A 20,295-nucleotide genomic window follows, 5' to 3' on the forward strand; every position below is an offset into this window, starting at 1 on the left:
GTCTTTCATGAGGTACTTTGTCAAACGCCTTCTGAAAATCCAGATACACAATATCAACCGGCTCACCTTTATCCACATGTTTGTTCACCCCTTCAAAGAAATATAGTAGATTGGTGAGGCAAGATTTCCCTTCACTAAATCCATGTTGACTTTGTCTCATTAATCCATGCTTTTGAATATGCTCTGTAATTTTGCACTACCAAAAGACTTGAAAACCACATACGACCACATACACTTCAGAAAATCACTTAAGACCCACCTGTTTAAAAAGGCATACCCTACTGACCCCGCCTGATCTCAGCGACACAACAACACTAAAGTTCGTAATGGCAAACAGCTCTCCAGCACTATGTAAGCCACATTGAGATAACAAATAGGTGGGAAAATGTGGGATACAAATGTAACAAATAAAATATTAGTCTCTACCATTTTACCTGGCACCAACGTCAGACTCACTGGTCTATAATTTCCCGGATCTCCTTTGGAACCTTTTTTATGTTTAAATCTGTTTATTGACGTAACATGTTAGATAAAATACATTCACCGCCTTTCAATCAATAACATCAATAACATAACTAATACAACAGACAACTGTCGATGCTTCTTCGGACGTCAATTAGTTTTCGGTTTTCTCCCCAAACAACCCCCCTTCCCCTTTTCCTCCCCACCACTTATAATGTAACATTTTTATACAACATTGTAAAAAGAAATACAGCCAAAGATAGACTTACATTAAGTCAATACAAAACACATGCCCCTTATCCACAAAATGGCACATTTTGTCATCTTGATCTTTAACATGTCCACCCAACCCCCCTCCCCGACTAGACAGTCTCCCCTGCAATTACCTCCCCCTACCAATCCTTTGGAACCTTTTTTAAAAATCAGCATTACATTGGCCACCCTCCAATCTTTCAGTACCACGCTCGATTTTAAGGATAAATTACATATTACTAAGAGCTCCGCTAGCTCATTTTTCAGTTCTATCAATACTCTGGGATGAATACCATCCAGTCCAGGAGATTTGCTACTCTTCAATTTGTAGAACTGCCCCATTACATCCTCCAGGTTTACAGAGAATTCATTAGGTTTCTCCGACTTGTCAGCTTCGAATACCATTTCCGGCACCTTCTTCCATTTTCTGAAGGATTTTATTTTAGCTCTAATAGCTTCCTTCACCTCACTTTTTAACCATGCCGGCTGTCGTTTGGTCTTCCATCCTCCTTTTTTCATACGGGGAATATATTTGGCTTGGGCTTCCAGGATGGTGTTTTTGAACAGTATCCACGGCTGATGTAAATTTTTGACCCTCGCAGCCGCTCCTCTAAGTGTATTTTTTCACCGTTCTTCTCATTTTACCATAGTCTCCTTTTTAAAGTTAAACGTGTTTAATGTATTTGATTTCCTATGTATTCTTACTTCAAAGCTAATATCAAATCCGATCATATTATGATCACTGTTATCAAGCGGCCCCAGCATCATTACCTCCCTTCTGCCACACGCATACAGCCCAGTCTCTAACTCCACTGCCTTAAAGAGCAGCCTCCTAATGGCAACAAACCCCCACTTAAATCCAAATTTTTTCAAATAGATCCATGAAGAGTACAGAACAGATTCTTGTGTTTCACGTATTCAGAACATGTGCGGGGGAGGGGGTATTATTCTTGGATGGAAGAGGATGGGGAAGTAGGCCTTGCTGAGATGAGATTATCAACTCACTTCACAAGGGAAAAGTAAATTCTTCTCTTCTAGACTTCTCAAGCCATGACATGAAAAAAATATTTTGATGGTGCAAAGGTGTTATGTTATGCTATAAAGGACTTGTCTCTCGCCAATTCTCTCATTTGAAATTTGAGACGAGTTACACAAAGCAAACTAAATACTGACACAAAACATCAGGAATTACAAAGAAAGAGAAATACAATTAATACGCATCAGATCTCATAGATTAGCATACAAATAAGTTTTCAGAGCTTTGCAAAATGAATAATGGTTTCTCAATAGCTAAAAAGAAAAAGGAATGAGAAAACAAAGCTTTAACTACCCCCCCCCCCCTAAGGCCAAGGGCATTAGGGGCCCTAGACAGATGTGTAATTATATGCCAACCTTCAATGAAATTTGAGACCCCTCGCCTCTCCCCACCTGAAAATGTCAAAATCAAACTGAAAAACCATCCTCATTGCTACTGCACTCCTCCCAAGCGTGAACTGGTTAATGTTCAAATACGCATTTTAAACTATTTGATATACACTACATGGTGCACGGGCTGTCTGAAAACTGCCTGCCCACTCTACAGGTAAAAACGAGCACAGATAGTTCTTGGAGTTAGTCTGCTCTGCTCTTTACAACCTTGAATCACCACTTAGGCCCAGATGCATCAAACAAACGTAAAAAAATCTAAATCGTTAGTCCTTAACAATTTTGAAAAACCGAAGCATGCACCAAAAAAACAGGTCAAACATGTTCGTTGCGGTATCGAGAAGTACAATGAATCAATGAATCGTAATCCCCGTCGGTAATGGGCCCCTAAATCATGCGCAGAGCAGCCAAGCGTTATGCTGGCTGCTCTGTGCATGCCACAAACGTTCAAAAAAAACCACAACACAAACACATGGCTCCCCACTTCCCCCTGCACTAACCAAAACAAAAAAAAATCCAAATAGATCGGGAGGGGGCAAAGGCGCTCGTCAGAAGCGTCCTGTATGGGCGCCCTTGCCCCCCCCCCCCCCCCGAGATCGCCACTGTTTCCCCGCTTCAGTCGGTTTTAATAAAAACAAATCTCCACATTTTCTCATCCCCGGTCCCCCTCCCTTCCTGTGTTTCCTGTCCCTTGCTCCAGGGCTCCACCTCCCGCCATCCTCCGCACCCTGGGATCCCCTCCACCGGACCTCCCCCCTCCGCATTACCGTCCCGCGCAGCGCCTGTCATCTGTATGTGGAGGCGCTGCACAGGATAAAACATCTGATCGCCAATTGCTTCTCCCTCCTCCGTCAGTCTGTTGTTCCTGGGCCCGCCCTCCATTGACGTCGGAGGAGGGAGAAGCAATTGGCGATCAGATGTTTTATCCTGTGCAGCGCCTCCACATACAGATGACAGGCGCTGCGCGGGACGGTAATGCGGAGGGGGGGTCCGGTGGAGGGTGGGAGCGGCGGCGACGATCCCAGGGGGGCGGGGCAGGGCACGGGGGCAGAGGCGGAGGATGGCGGGAGGTGGAGCCCTGAAGCAAGGGACAGGAAACACAGGAAGGGAGGGGGAAAGGGGATGAGAAAATGTGGAGATTTGTTTTTATTAAAACCGGCTGAAGCGGGGAACAGTGGCGATCTCGGGGGGGGGGGGAAGGGCGCCCATACAGGACGCTCCTGACGAGCGCCTTTGCCCCCTCCCGATCTATTTGAATTTTTTTTTTTGTTTCGGTTAGTGCAGGGGGAAGTGGGGAACTACCGGTGTGTTTTATATAACTTTTTTTTTTTTTTTTTTACTTGCCAGCTTGCATTTTTAAGGTGCAGGAGGGAGCGGGGAGATGACAGCTCAGGCCTGAGCGACAGGTCTGAGATCTCGCTAAATTTCTCACGTTAAATGATTCGTTAGAATCGTTGGTATGGTTAGTGCATTGCGAATTGTCCACATTTCAATGGTAGTTTCTGGTTTGCATTCCGTTTTCGTCATCTGCTAGCGGGGTTCAGAAAAAGGCCTACAATGCATGCAACTGTGGCAAATTTTGTCATTAAAGGGTCATTAGAGTTTTGTGCATCTAGGCCTTAGTCTGCCTAATGGTTAAGCCAACCCCGATGACCCCAGAGCTCAAATTTCGGCTGTAGATTACTAATATACCATGCAGTAAATGATTACTTGTGAGGACTTCATTTAGCAGGGCAGTTACAGGTATATGGAACATTCACTGCTCCTCAAGCTTCATCAGGAGAGCTGAGTACCCTCAATAGATGTGCTGTATGAGCAAGGTCTCCCCTCTGCTTACACACATCAACAGGCTACATATCCCAGGCATTCAGCCAAAAGAAGCTCCATCACAAGTGAAATTAAGCTGTGCTCTCTCATTACTGTTAGCAGCATTCCCAGCTGTTACACTGACTCAAACCACAAACAGAATACCCCCTCCAAGCACTGCATCAGCATTCCCGGCTGCATTGCTGGCAACAAAAACCCTACCATGAGCAGCGAGATCAAGAAAGCTTCTCTTGGCCCTGTTAACATATTCTGCTGCATCAACAGTGAGCCACACGATGGGCAGGAGCAAACCTCAACAAATTCACTACATGTTCGTACAAAGAATCCAAGTGTGGTAGAAAGGCTTGAGACTGACTCAAAAGCATTTCCTCCAGGCCTTTTCCCATGGGATTCTCAGCTGGTGAATATTCTCACAGGACTCACTCAATCAGTGCCCTTCTAGCGAGGGGAAAAGAGAGATTTAAAGTTCAGATGTCAAGGTAAAGATTGATTTTATACATATACAGAAGAATTTTCACAGCCATTTATCCAGGTAAAACCACCCTCATCAGGCAAGGAGGGATTCCTAAGACTGAGAGAGGAAAGAGGCACTCTTTCTGGACATCTGAAAGTCTGTGTGCTATTTTTTCCCTCCTGAGAACAATGAAAAGTGCGCAGCAAAACACTTTCATTCTTCAGACTGTACACGACACCTATGCTCTCTGAAATTCACATCAAGAATAGGGATTATTTGAAAACTGTCCCCTAAAAGGGGTTGGGCGGGGGTAGAGGCAGGACAACAACGCTGTGTGTAATGAAGGGGTCAGGGATGGGAGTGGGTTTCAACATACACCTCATAAAAACTGGGGCAACTGGATATTCTGAGCATGAAGGTAAAACGGCTCCTGGATTCCCTCTAAGCGTCTCAATATTCAAATATGTTTATATGTGCAATATGACAGTGGGTGCTACTTATTTTATTTTACAGTGATGGCCCTACCTTTCTGGTTTTTAGCCCTTGATAATGTTCTACAGGTTCTCTTCAGGGGAAACAGAAACAACTAAATGCCTGGTGGGAAGAAAGATCCCTGTGGAATGTACCTGCTCCTTTCTCACAGCACAAGGATGCCATGGCTAACAGGTCTTGACAAATCCAGATCCAGCAAAGCTTAGAGGTAAGTCTCAGATGCCAGCTATCGTGGTATTCACCGAGAAAACACTCTGGGCTCTCAGGGATCCATGGTACCAGCACATCAGCAACAGGCAGACTATACTGGGGAGTCAAATGGACCAAACTCTTGCTAACTCCAGAGGAGAAGGGATCCTGATGTCCTACCGCTGTGAATTATACCTACTGAATCTTTATTGCAGAAAGACTATTCTAAACAAAGTTATCAGCACTGTGCAATGATTGACCCAGCAATTTCCTCAGCACAACACCAGGGCTAAAATATGGTACCTTGGGCCTCTGCACCATTAGCAGCTCCAGGCACCCAGAGACAGGAAAGTCTACTGTAGGATCAAACTAGAGAGGTTTCCCATGTCAATGCAGAAAAGTGCCACCGAGACACAAGGTCAGCCAAGAAATGTGTATTCTGCTAAATGTTTCAGCAGGAATTTGACCTAACTTTTTTAAACTCAGCTAAGCTAATGGCTTTTACGATACCTTCCTACAACAAATTCCAGAGCTTAGTTATACATTGAGAAAATATTTTCTCAAACTTGCTACTTACTAACTGCATCGCATGTCCTCTAAAGAGCTGACAACTGATTTGCATTTACCCGTTCCACTCTATTCAGGATTTTACAGACCTCTAGAATAGCTGCCTCGTCAGCTTTTTCTCATTTGACAGTTGTTCTATTCCTTTGGTTAGTCTTCTTGTACTCAAGATGCAGTCTCACTATGCTATAATACAGAAGCATTGTGACAGTCACCATTTTATGCTCCAATTCTTTCCTAGCATACTTTTTGAAAGAGTGAAAATAATTAACTTCTACCTGTTCTACACCACTCAGAATTTTATAGACCTCAATCATATCCCTCATCAGCCATCTCTTTTCCAAGCTGAAGAGCCCTAACCTCTTTAGCCATTCCCCATGGGAGGAGTTCTATCCCCTTTATCATTTTGGTTGTTCTTCTTTGAACCTTTTTTAATTCCGCTAAATCTTTTTTGAGATACGGCAACCAGAATTGAATGCAATCGTCAAGGTGAGGTCATACCGTAGAGCGATACAGAGGTATTATAATATTCTTAGTCTTATTTTGCATCCCTTTCCTAATAATTCCTAGCATCCTGTTTGCTTTTTTGGCTGCTGCCACACACTGGGCAGATTTCAGTGTATTGTCTACAATGACACCTAGATCTTTTTCTTGAATACTGACTCCTAAGGTGGACCCTAGCATTAGGTAACATTCAGATTATTATTATCAATATCACTTTGCATATGCCCACAATAAATTTCATCTGCCATCTGGATGTCCAGCCTTCCAGTTTGCTAAGGTCTTCCTGCAATTTGACAATCCACATGTGTTTTGAAATTTGCAGATGACCCAAAACTATTCAATCACCTCGCTAATCATCCTGTTTTCCAGATCCTTTATAAATATGTTAAATAGAACTGATCCCAGTGGCACTGCACTAGTCACCCTCCTCCACTAAGAAAAATGGCCACCCTACCCCTCTGTTTTCTGTCCAATAACCAACTCCTAATCCACAGAAGGACACTGCCTCCTATCCCACGGCTTTTGAATTTTCTCAGGAGTTTCTCATGAGGAATTTTGTCAAACGCTTTCTGAACATCTCTTTCTTCAAAAAAACACCTAACAGATTTAAATTAGGGCTGCAGTTCAATTACAATTTTTAATCGTGATTAAAAGCAGAACATACCCAGCAGTCCACTGGGGGGGGGGGGAGGGGGGTTGCATTTCCTCTTCCTCCTCACCTCAATTACATATCATACCTTTGCTAGTGGGGATGACAAAGCCCACCAGCTGAAGAAATCCACTGCCAAAGCGACCTCCTTGCTCCCTGTGCTAACTCAAGAGTAAAGAAGTCAGCAGGGTGCCTCCAGCCTCTGATGCCAGCAGTCCCCAAGCATGCTCAGTTCATGAACGAACTGAGCATGCTTGGGGAGTGCGTTGGTGGCTGGAAGAACCCCGCTGACTTCCTTGCTCCTGAGGCTGTTTGAGGAGGAATGGGGTAACTCAGGTAGCAAATTTCTTCGGCTGGTAGGGCTTCAGCTACCCACCAGCCAATGAACAGGTACTGAAACTTTGGAGGGGAAGTGCAGGTCTCCAAAGCCCCTCCCCTCCCCAGTGGCTATGCCATTCATTAAAGGCTCTCTTCCTTTCTCCCGCCTCCAGGTCCAACTCTGTCTCTCCCTTCTTCCCCTCTACTCCCAGGTCCGTTATCTCTCTTCCAACCCCCCTCCCCCCCTTTCTTTCTTCCTTCCCTCCACCTTCTCCATCTCTGGTCTATTATCTCTCTCTCCCGGAGCCCAAAATATCTCTTTACTTGCCTCCCTGCATCCTTATCTTCCTCAATTCAGAATCTCTCCCTATTCTCTCTTCTTTCCCCTTGCAGTCTAGTATCTCTCTATCCCCTTTTGGCCCTGCCCCTAGTTCTCTCTCCCTCCCCTGCCTGCCCATGGTTCTCTCTCAATTCCCTCCCTCGCCTGGTCCAACATCTCTCCTTCCCCTCCCGGACCACTGGCAGCTCTCTCTCAGGTACTCTCCCCTCCTCTTTCAAACCAGTTTACCTTATTAGCAAGTCTTCAGCCCTGCAGTACCAGTGGAAAGGCCCAGTGAAAGAACGCTTGCGGCCTGCACCAGGCTCTTCTCTCTAACCAGCCCTGCCCCCTTTCTGACGTAACTTCCTGTTTTCAGAAGGGTGGGAGGGGTCAGAGGGAAAGGCCCAACGCAGACTGCAAGCCTTCTTTCAATACAGCCGCCACTGGCGCTGCAGGACTGAAGATTTGTTAAACACTAGGCTGGAAGGATAGGGGACCTGAGAAAGAGAGCGCTGCCAATGGTCCGGGAGGGGCTGGAGAGATGCTAGAGCACGGTCAATCACTAACTGCGATTAAATTTTATAATCGCACCGTGGGAACTAAAGATGCAAGCAACTTCAAATCCAGGAGCGGGGTTTTATCAGACCTTTAAAGAACACACATATCTAAGAGTGTTTGCTCTACCACTATCTCAAGCCAGTACTATTAAAAAAGAGCCAGTCTCCTATTTATAATTAAACACTGCACTAAATGGAGAAATTTGATCTAATTTGCTAATTTTCTTTCCTAGAGTCCTATCAGCCCAGCCACAATAACCATCCTATTCACCCCCCCCAACCCAGCAGATGAGAGGGAACAAAATGTTTGCGTTCTTTACTCTATATAGGGCACAGTGCAACCATTCTCTTCTCAGTCTTCTTCTGTAACAAATGTAGACCTCCCTCAATTCCCTTTCCTCACAGAGCATGAAGGGGGCTGTTGCAAGGCCACCTCAGGCCCATCCCCCACCCAAGAAAGAACAAAGAGCACAAACCATCAAAAATGCAAAATACTAGACTAAGTCATAAGACTTGACAAACAACCAACATGGACTGGATTTGAGACCAATCTTGTAACACTCAAAGAAAGAAAATTAGCAGATAAGACCAAATTTCTCCTTATCGTCCATCAAACCATGACCCTTACACTGGGTGAAAATGAGAAGCACCTGCTTGCAGCACATCTGCTTCAAAAGCCACATTCTACCTGGCATGTCCATCAATCCTATAATACTTTCAAAAAAGAGAACAATGAGGATTATGTAGTAGGCCTGCAAATCTCCTCCATTAAAGGATGAATGAACCTCCATCCAAGAAGCAGCAAGACCTCTGGTTGAGTGAACTGGACACCCCTTGAGAATATAGGCTGAAGCAATCACCACCTTGAACCACCTCATGATTGTCAACTTAGAAGTGACCATGACCAAATTGCCCCAGTCTCTAATGAGAAGCAGCCTCCAATACACCTCCCACTCTCCAGAACATAGGTCACACCTGCTCAGAAAGTCTGCTTCTACATTCCGTGTCACCACTGTGTGAGCTGTAGACAACCCTCCCCCCCCCCCCCCCCCCCCCCCCCCCCCCCCACTCAGAGGAACAGCTTCTCGAGCTGCTCCTATACTTCTTCTGCATCCCTGACGATTCAAAAATGTCACCACTGTCGCATTTTAGGGGAAGACTCAGACCAAGGGCTTGGTAGCCTGCAGCGCCTGATGGATAGCCTAGGTGGCTCCTGCAGCTGTCATTGTGGTGCCGAGTCCAAGTTTGCTTGACCACTGTTTCAGCCATCTTGCTGTGGCTTTATTCATGATGATGGAAACCACAAGTATTACTACAATGAAGATGTGTGAGTTTATTAACTTTATTAAAAATACCCAACATGACCACATTTCACCCACCTATGTCAGAGATAAAACTTCACAGACTTTACTTCATGTTCAGAACAATTTAAGCATTTTTTTTCCAGTATTGTATATCCTCTCTTTCTCTCTGAGGCAATGACTTTGTTCTCTTTTCTCAGACTACTGGCAGCATCTTGCAGCTCTGGACTATTCTGCTTTTTCTTATATAAGAGGTCTCTGGAACTACTACAGAATTTTCCAGCTGCCTGGGATGTCCATTTACCATCTGCTAGAGACACAGTAAAACTGAAGAGAGTGTGACTGCACAGTGCACGAGTGTTTCTTCTTTGTTTCCATCTGCTGCCAGAGGGGCATAACTTGTTTGTCTGGACACACAACTCTCTCAGAACACCACACATTCCATCATCCAAGCTACTCATGAGAAAGTTGCTCCTGATGTTACTATAGAAATCCACTTTACACCAATAAAAATCCACAGCTCAAAACTAGTCAATGCAAGGTCACAAAACTATCCAAAGAAGTGATCTCATGACCTAGTCAGGAGATACCTACACTAGTTTCCTGTAACAGTGAGCTCAACTTATTTCAGATCAATCTTAGTGTGGATGTCTCTCAAGCAACTGTTTTCAAAAGAACAATTTCAGTGTGGAGAGGGCTTAAGAGTGTCATCATTCTTCAAAGATAAACCTCTTTGTAAATCTATTATGCAGGGAATGAAGGAGAAATTAGATCTTACCTTATAATTTTGTTTTCATTAGTCCTTCCCACCATTCCAGAACCTGTGGGATAGTTGTGTCCATCAACCAGCAGGTGGAGACAGAGAACTGAAAACTGAGCTGAAACATCTCTCTTGGCATCCAGTCCAGCTCCTCAGTATTTACGTAGACAAGCAATAAGGAAAAACTGAGAATAAATGCAATCTTAAACAACTCGCTAACCTAACACTAACCAAACAAGTCTGGACCTCCCCCATCTCTTAACAACTTGTATAGAACAAGAGATATGCGGGAAGCACCACACAAGGCAACAGTCGTTATACTTCGCACCGACTACACATCTCAGAAACCTCGGGCAGACCTCTGGAATAGTCGGAAGGACCAATGGAAAGAAAATTATCAAGTAAGACCTAATTTCTCCTTCCATTGCATAGCTTCCCACTATTTCAGAATCTGTAGGATGTATAAAAAGCAATTCCTAGAGTGCTTGGGCTCCTGGTGCTACCACCCTAAAGACCGAAGCCCTAAAACTGGCTTCTGAGCATGCGGCAACATCCACCCTGTAGTTCTTGGCAAAGGTATGCAGCATTGACCATGTCGCCACATTGCAAATATCTGCTGGAGACAGTAAGGAAGTTTCTGCTCAGAATGTTGCTGTACACCTTGCAGAATGAACCCACATGGCTTGAAGAACCTGATTCCCTGCAAGCAAATAAGCCAACACAATAGTCTCCTTCAGCCATCTAACAAGCTTGGAAGTCATGAGTTCAAGCACAAACAGTCTGTCTGATTTGCGAAACTCATTCGTGACTTCCAGATATCTAATGAGGACTCACATATCGAGAAGCTTCAAGGAAGGATATTGAGCCTCTTCACCCTCTCTGCAAAAGGACAGAAGCTTCACAGATTGGTTGAGATGAAATGCTCATACCAGTTTTGGAAGAAAAGAAGAAACTGTGAGCAGGGAGATCCCCACTTCCAAAAGAGGAGAAAGGGATCCCAACAAGAGAGCCTGAAGATCCAAAACCCTACATGCCGACGCAACAGCCACCAAGAACAATGTCTTTAGTGCAAGATCTTTCAAGGAGGTCTTTTAGAGTGGCTTAAAAGGAGGCTTCTGCAGAGCACAAAGGACAAAACTAAGGTTCCACTCTGGACACAAGTACACAAAAGGGATGCCACAAGAGGCCTGCTTCCAGCAAAAATCTAATAATATTCAGGTGAGCGACAGGAAACATCTTATGTAGTTGGCCCCTAAAACAGGCCAAAGCTGCAACCTGAACTTTTACATAATACCAATCCTCGCTGAAGGCCTGCCTGAAGAAATGCTAGGATGTGAACAATCCGGGTACGCCATGGATGTACAGCATTTCCAAGCCTGAAGCAAGGTTGCTATGGCTGAATCAGAATAACCTTTTTGTCTCAACCGAGCCCTTTCAATGGCCAAGCTGTAAGACCAAAGGGGCATGGATACGCCATGAGCACCGGACCATGTATCAGTAGGCCATATACCTGTGGAAGACAGAGAGGAACCCAGTATAGCAGTCAAATGAGGTCCAAACACCACAGTCTGTGGCCAATGCAGGGCTATGAGACTTATTCAACCCTGGTGCAATGCAATCCTTTTCAACACGTAGTGTACAGTGGGCCAAGGAGGCAGACATACAGTAGATGTGTATCCAGTCAGGGCACTGAGTCCGTTTTTTTTCCCCCCGACGGCTGAATAACTTGGGCACTTTGGCATTCCTTTTTGTTGCTATCAAGTACAGAAGTGGAGACCCCATCAGTCCACTATCAGCTCAAACCCCTGGCTGGGTAGTTCCCATTCTCCTGCCTGAAAGCACAACTTCTGAGCATATTGTTAACAACCAGGCCGCTACCATCTGCTGTTTCGAAATCAATATTGAGATAGTCAACTATTTCAAAAGTGCAGTTTAACTAAAGATTACTTTGATGCTGCACCCACTACCCAATACCACAACCAATGTGCCATGACAGTCAGACGTACTGTGGGATGTAACCCATAACAAGTTATAAACAGCATCCACCAAGAGGCATATTTTCAAAGCACTTTGGGAGGCTAAGTTCCATAGGTTTCTATGGAACTTTGGGAGGCTAAGTGCTTTGAAAATGAGCTTGCAAGTAAGCTAACACTGCTTCCAGCTATGCGTTACGGTGCCAGTCTTCTGTTGCAGACTGATGATGCCACTTCAGGCACGCTCTTGCCATGAACAAGCTGCACGTTGCCGCTTGAAGGCCCACTTCAAAAGGTTTGTTTCAACGTGCCTTCTAGCTTTTTATCCTGTAGGTCTTTTAGGGCAATGCCTCTTTCCACCAGCAAGGTGGTCATCTTAGTCACTGCCATAACCAAGGAGTCCAGCCTGGGAAACTGCAATTTATACTTCTCCAGGACCTACGGATAGAGGTGAAGCCATGGCTCTTCCCTCTCTCAGCCCCGAGTCCTGTGAGACAGATTCTGCTGTAATCAGGTTCTGAATGTCTGGATGCATCGGGAAGGCTTTAGAAGGACCGCTAAGTCCCCTCGTGATCGACAAAGATGGAACTCCTGATGCCAAAGCAGAAGGCTCTTCAATGGAAATACTGTCAATACTTCAGAAATAAGAGTAGCTCCTCTTTTCATCCCCCTCCTCAGGGGGGAGCTCCATCAACAATGGTTCCTATGAATAAACCGAGGCCACATCAGATAAGAATGGAGAATCAGAGAGCCTCATCTGCCCACTCCTGTAAGTCTAAACAAGAACTCTTAGGAGCCAGAGTGGCAGTGGTGAAAGAAACTGAAGCACTTTGTAGCAACTCTGACTGTTCCTGCTCCAGTCAAAAGGCCTAGTGTAAGAGCAATATAAAATCCCGAGAAAACCAAGATCCCAATGCAGCTGAATTCTCTGTTGGGCCCTAAGGTTATAAAATTGCGGTTGTGCTCCACAACCACTGTTCCTCACTACCAGTCAGCCCTGACAAAATGGCACCTGTTCCCGTTCTCTCCTGTATCAAACTACTACTACTACTACTACTACTATTTAGCATTTCTATAGCGCTACAAGGCGTACGCAGCGCTGCAGAAACATAGAAGAAAGACAGTCCCTGCTCAAAGAGCTTACAATCTAATAGACAAAAAATAAAGTAAGCAAATCAAATCAATTAATGTGCACTGGCTCTTCCGGAGAGCCCGAAGTCTCTGGTATATTCGGATGCTGCGCCAAATCCAAAGATATGCTGCTGCTATTTCCTCCACATTTTGCAGGATTCTCAGCTTTTACGCACTACTACATCCCAATGCCAGCTGGAGGGTCCCACAGCGGGAACACTGCTTAACTGCCTCCATGGAAGTTGCAATTCATCCCAACTGCCACAAGCATTGTACCATGCAGTCCTAAGCAGTAAGTCAGGATCCCTTTCCTGCAACAAGTAGAACTTGCACTCCTCCAAGTGGTTCTGAGTCAAACTTTAGTCAGACTTATTGCTGACTGCTCCCCACAAGCTCACAGTCTCCACAAGTCTTACCCCAGTTGAGACAGAATCAGGACCGATACTCTGTCCCACACTCTCCTGTAAACCTCTTTCCTTTTTTTTTTTTTTTAAATAAAAGGTGGTTGTGCTGGAAAAGGAGGGGTCCACAGGGGAGAAGTGAAGGGAGGGAAAAAGTAAATTTGTGGGGCACGAGAGACAGGGATCTGAATACCTCCAGATTTTACTCTGCACACTCAAGTCAACTGGCAAAGCTCAACTGGGGACCGGCTGACCAACTGGACTAGGAGCAAATCACTCCAGAGGCTGAAAATGTGTCTATACACCTGCTGGAGACAGAAAATATTGAGGACAGAACTGGATGCCAGGAGAGATATGTCTCACCTCAGTTTTCAGTTCTCTATCTCCACCTGCTGGCTGATGAACTCAACTATCCCACAGGTTCTGGAACAGTGGGAAGCTACGTAATGGAAGTGCCTGTTTTCTCTCACCTGACGCCAGGGGTCGGATCCATTCTTTGCTATTTAAGTCAAGCCTCCAGAGGTCATTGAAAGCTGCATTGCAGCTACTCTGTGTGCAGCCACCAAACACATACATAGATTGATTGGAGTCATAGTAGCATGCACCTAGAGAGAAAACAGAGAGAACCCAAAATGTGAGAACCATACCATGGTCACAGAGATATTACAACTATCAACGCCATGCAACTCTGGCACAATGATCTCACACTGAGCATGGTGTTAGACACAGCACCACAACATCAAGTTCACAGTAACGTATAACTAATAACAGCAGCTTTACACATAACCACCCCAAGTGGAGGATTTCCAGATCTCTACTAGTCATATGGGTGCTGAAGATGGCATTTAATATACAAAAAAGAATACTACTAGTCAGACAATACTTTCCATAAAGAAAACTGTCAGCATGTGTGCTTTGGGCTTATGCATCTCCCTCCTCACTCATTTCTTAATTTGCTTGCACATCCTGATTTAGTGGTCTCTTCTGGGGGGTCTATAATCTAATTGAGCCTGTCTGCCAGAAAGTGAAGTCACACCTGTAGCAGATGTTCTCCAAGGACAGTAGGACATATTCACATGCATTAATACATATCAATAAGCTCTCCTCCTTGTCCTTGGAGAATGTTCTTTCCATTAAAGGTATTCACTCCCAGTCCTCAAGAGCCATCAACAGGTCAAGGTTTCAGGATATCCCTAAGGCACACAAATCTCATGCATATTCCATACCATCTCCATTGTATGCAAATATCTCTCATGTATATTAATTGCAAATATCCTGAAAACCTGACCTCCTGGGGTCCCCTAAGAACTGGGAGTGAATACCAAGGACTTAGGGTATGTGGTTTTTAAGAGGAAGGGATTTTCAATTTGGCTTAACCTTTTTCAGATGTAGATCAAGATGAGTTACATTCAGATACCATGGGTTTTTTCCTGCCTTTGGAGCAATCCAAGTTTATAAATGAAGCAGCGGAGGGTGAAGTGACTTGCACAAGATCACAAGGAGCTGCATTGGGATTTGAACCCTGGCCTCCCTAGCTCTCAGCCCACTGCTCTAACCATTAGGTTACTCCTCCATTCCTATGAGAACTGGTCCAATTCCACATCATGACAATCTGGCACAGGGGTGATCCTGTTCCCTCTGTCCACTTGGCCTCTAAATGCCTTTACTGCCCAAAATACTGAGAACCCAATATACCAATAATTTTCTAGCAACTACACTCAGTGTGAAGCCCCTCAGTATGGGGTTCCCTATCCAGATTAGAAGTATCTCTTTTCAGAATAATTTGGCAGAGAAGAATTGAGAAGGGAAATTCCCAAGTCAGGTCAGTACGAGACAGACACAGAGATAAAACAAATACATTTCTTCAATCCCTGAATGGCTCAAATCCACTGGGATTTTAAGGTCTATAAGGCTTATCACATATACAGTCACACTGTGAGGTTAACAGGAATTGTTGATGCTATATTTATGAATATTTATCTACATTTATGAATGGCATTATGCTGCAGCAACTCAATTCTATTTACAATAATAAAACATAAGTTTATTACTACACTATCACAGAATCAACAAGTCAATAAAATTACCCACCCCTCATACAATTATTCATAAACCAAAGTAAGAGCCAGGCTTTCAGCTTTTCCCTAAACAATAAATCACTTAAGTGTCTCCATTATAGTAGTATCTTTCCACAGCATCAGGAACCCTTTCTTTAAAGCATGAGCACATCAGGCACAACCAAAGACCATAGGAAACAGCCAGGGACATATGATGGTCAGTTTGCCCACCAGGTACAAAAGAGCTATTTAAAAACAAATGTCAACAGTTTAAATCAGATCTGACACTCCACGGGTAGTCAGTGGAGTTCCCAAGCAGCCCCTTGACGGTAACCTAAACTTTCAGCTAAGGGATCAGCAATCATTTTAAAAATGAAATGAAAGAAAAACACAAAATATTGGGTTTGTCGTCATGCTTATGATAATGCACTTGGGAAAAACAGTGCATGTTACTGATGACACAACAACCCAAAATGAAAAACATTTTACAACAAACCAGAACAAACAAAAAATGTCAAATACCAACCCTATCAGGTATACCACGGTATGCCAAACCCACTGAAGACTATGTCACACATTTCAGAAGATGCAGCGAATAAGAGCTTGTAGCATTAAAGCCAAAGCCCTCAGCGCTAGGAGAAGCACAATGACCTACCTAAGACTTGTCTACAGCACTTACTGAGACAATACAGACACACTGGAATCCAGCTGAATGTCTACATTTGACAACCTGTTTCATTGGAAGCTTCACACCTTCCCAATAAACCAGGGTCTTGATAATCAATCCACAAAACTTCTTGCCTTGGAGACAATCTGCTGGTTTGTTATTGTTGAACCAATTTGAAATCTCATGCAACAATTACCGATTAACTACTGTCCTTTTTTTCTGCATCATAGGAAGTCACTTGCACACCATCAGCTACAGCCAAATGACCCAATGTGGTTATAAATACACTGGAAAAAGAAAAGGGACTTCATATAGCAACTACCGGATAGAAGAACGAGACCATCTCATCAACATATACGATGGCCTTCTTGAAAGAAACAAAAACAAGCATTTTATTGCCAGCCTACCTATCCTGGCTACCTCCTTGACTGAATGTAGACTCTTTCCTATCAAAATTTTGTACTTCCTTTCTCACTTTTGTTTTCTTGGTTTTAGAGTGTAAACCGCCTAGATCTGACAATTAGTCAAGGCAGTATAGCAAGTCTCAAACTATATTAAAGGCCCAATATACTCAGCATGCGTGTCCGGTGATATCTGTTGATTCTTTTTTTAACCATTTTAACCTCCAAAACAGAGAAAGCAAATGCAACAGAAAAAAAGGAACCCAACATTTAGTAATGAATAAACATTACAACATAGGCCACATTTTTAGGACAGAAAGAAGAAAAAAAGAACACATTATTTTTACTAAACAAAATAAAAAACCACAGGAGATTCGCATCCACATATTGAAGCTTATCACGCTAATAGACTCAAAATGCCCCAGAATCTGTTATCTAACCAGAGGAGAACTCCTCCCCCCCCCCCCCCCCCCCCCCAACTAAGACATTTTTGTATTTGTACTGGATCAAAAATAAATGTTCTATACCTTGATAGGTATTCAAGCATGTGCAGGTGAAACAAAACAAGTCCACCCTACAGCCAATAGTTCTTGTTTTCAAGGCCAGAAACACAGTATATTGCGAAATTTTTTTTATTCTTTTAAATTACAAAACAAGAACTCTCTTCCTTTTCTTGAAAATATGCTGTTGATATGGGAAATGAAATAAGTAGGATGGACCTGAGATCTCTCTCCTCATTAGAACTTTCTACAATGGAAGACATAGTACCAGCCTCAGGTACAACCTGTGGTCCCCCTACCTGCGCTTTTTCAAGGACATAAACAATGTAAACATTATTTTCATGATCAGGTATACCCAAAATCTCATAGTAACATAGTAAATGATGGCAGATAAAGACCTGAATGGTCCATCCAGTCTGCCCAACAGTCACGATCATTATCAATTCATGATTAAACCAACAATGAGTGCAATATAAAATACTTGATCATGGTCTTTCTTTGGCATTTCTGGGACATAGACCGTAGAAGTCCGCCTGGCTCTGTCCTTACATCCCAACTACTGGAGTTGCCATCAAAGCCTAATCTGGCCTATCCAAATCCATCTTTTCATTTGTGAGATACAAACCGTAAAAGTCTACCCGGCATTGTCCTCATATTCCAGCTACTGAAGTTACTGTTAAAGCCCTTTCCTGCCCATCCTAAACCGTATTGCTATATATGGGATAAATCGTACAAGTCTGCCATGCACCAGCCTTAGTTCTTCACAGTGGGAGTCGTTACCTAAGTACCACTCGACACACCCACACACCTGCAGCCATTTAGAGTTTTTTTAATACCACCCATTTTCCAAACATCAGCTAAAGTAATATATCAAAGTATTTCCTTGACAGAACATTTGGCAATAACAAATGAGTTTTAGAAAAATTTAAAAACCTCAAATTTCTAGATCTTAGGGAATTTTCTAAAGCCTCAACTTTATGATGAAGAAATAAACTACTTTTAATAGCCAAGACGCATGTGGACTGAAGGGAAAGAAACTGAGGTTCCATTTTGGAAACCCACTTGTTCCCCCCACTATAGGAAACAATCATCCAGGTCCTCAAATTCATTAACTACCCCTAATGAAAAATCACATCCTTCAGCATGTCCTCAGTCTGACACAATTTTCCAAATATTAGCTAAAGTAATATCAGCTGCAGAGACACTCTCAGAAAAAGATATTTGTGGGAAAGAACAAAGTCTGGGATATCACAACAGGTACATAACCCAAATTAGGAACCATAGAACACTCCGAGGAATGTCTTGGAGGGGAAGGAAAGTCCTTTCGGTGGAACTTAATGAAGCTATAATGCTTCTATGTCTGAGGGAGGAACTTAAGGTGCCACAGGAGTAACATATGCTTGTCCATGAACCTTAGTAAGTGGTGCTGAAGCAGCTGTAACTTGCACGCTCAACCAGTCAAACAACCTTGCTAATGTTCCTCAGTAACTCATTTGGTGCTCTGAAGGGGCTCCAAAGTGGTATGCCCCCTTTGGTCACACCCCTTCAGGGTGCATGCCACAGCACCAGCAGCCTTATAAGGCTCCAAGTGGGCAAGTCATGCTGACATCAGAAGGCATTCCAATGTCTGCCCACTGAACCAATGGGAAGAGCAGGTTCCCAGAGCTATCCTTTACTGCACACTCACTTGACAAATTTCCACCTCTCCTGGTTAGTACTCTGCATCGGCAGCCCTATAAGGCTCCAAGTGGGTAGATCCTGATGACGTCATCAAGTGCCCTACTCACTGACCTGACAGTAACCCAGAGCTGTCCTCCACTCCCACTCACTGATCCTGCAACCAAAGTTACACCTCTCATTGACATCTGCTGATTCTGAATTATTTGCTTCAGGGTGACCATAAATTTTATGCAACTTGCACAAAGTGTTTTTCTAGGAGGATGGGATAAAAGCAAAAATAAATTAAAAGAATCTGGAGGGAATTCATTGGTATGGCGAGGTAGGCTTTCAGCTGAGTCGTATCCAACAAAGCCCCAATAAATTCCTGTTTAATTTGGGGGTAATTTATGACAACACACAGCAACTCTAAACATCCTTATGGCAATGTCAATGGATTATTTCTCCCCTGAGATATGTTTTTCCTAGTCAATTATCTGCAAAAAGAGAGAGAAAGATCCCTTTGAAAAAACTGCTGGTGAAAGGTAGAACGAGAAGATCCTTTTCAAGACAAATTTGATAGAATTTACAATAAATGTAACCTGTAGCCTATGTTATCCAATAAAATCATCTGCCCAATGTTACTAGGAGCCAGTATGACATCACATAGGGGTTAAAGAATTCAAGACATAACACTCAAAGAAAACAATCTTTCAAACACCTCATTTTTACAGTAGTTATTGACTTGTTTACCCTTTAGGGATGAATTTAAGGTACAAAAAGGTGTGTTTAACCCCCAGTAACTTTTAAATCTGGTGACTTAAGTACATAAGTATTGCCATACTGGGAAAGACCAAAGGTCCATCAAGCCCCGCATTCTGTTTCCAACAGTGGCCAATCCAGGTTACAAATACCTAGCAAGATCCCAATAATGCTCAATACATTTTATGATGCTTATCCCAGAAATAAGAAGTGGATTTTCCCCAAGTCAATTTAATAATGGTCTATGGACTTTTCCTTTAGGAAGCCATCCAGACCCTTTTAAAACCCCACTACGCTAACCGCCTTTACCAAATTCTCTGGCAATTAATTCCAGAGTTTAATTACACGTTGAGAACATTTTTCTCCAATTCGTATTAAATTTACTACTTTGTAGCTTCATTGCATGCTCCCTAGTCTTAGTATTTTTGGAAATAGTAAACGATTCATGCCTACCCGTTCCACTCCACTCATTATTTTATAGACCACTATCATATCTCCCCTCAGCCGTCTCTTTTCCAAGCTGAAGAGCCCTAGACGCTTTAGCCTTTCCTCATCGGAATGTCATCCCATCCCCTTTATCATTTTCACCACCCTTCTCTGTACCTTTTCTAATTCCACTATATGTTTTTTTGAGATGTGTTGCCCAGAATTGGGTCATTTAAAGTTTTGCTTGT

At 43.5% G+C, this 20,295-nt stretch overlaps 1 protein-coding gene across 1 annotated transcript in view; it reads right to left on the minus strand.

Annotated features, from left to right (window-relative positions):
• Positions 1 to 20,295, minus strand: part of FBXO42 (F-box protein 42) — a 92,625-nt gene that overhangs the window by 39,332 nt on the left and 32,998 nt on the right. Inside the window, exon 4 of the mRNA XM_030222200.1 lies at positions 14,049 to 14,183. Coding sequence (XP_030078060.1) covers positions 14,049 to 14,183 — 135 coding nt within the window. The remainder of the gene's footprint in view (positions 1 to 14,048; positions 14,184 to 20,295) is intronic.

The sequence above is a fragment of the Microcaecilia unicolor genome, chromosome 13 (genome assembly GCF_901765095.1).
Source record: "Microcaecilia unicolor chromosome 13, aMicUni1.1, whole genome shotgun sequence".
NCBI lineage: Eukaryota > Metazoa > Chordata > Amphibia > Gymnophiona > Siphonopidae > Microcaecilia > Microcaecilia unicolor.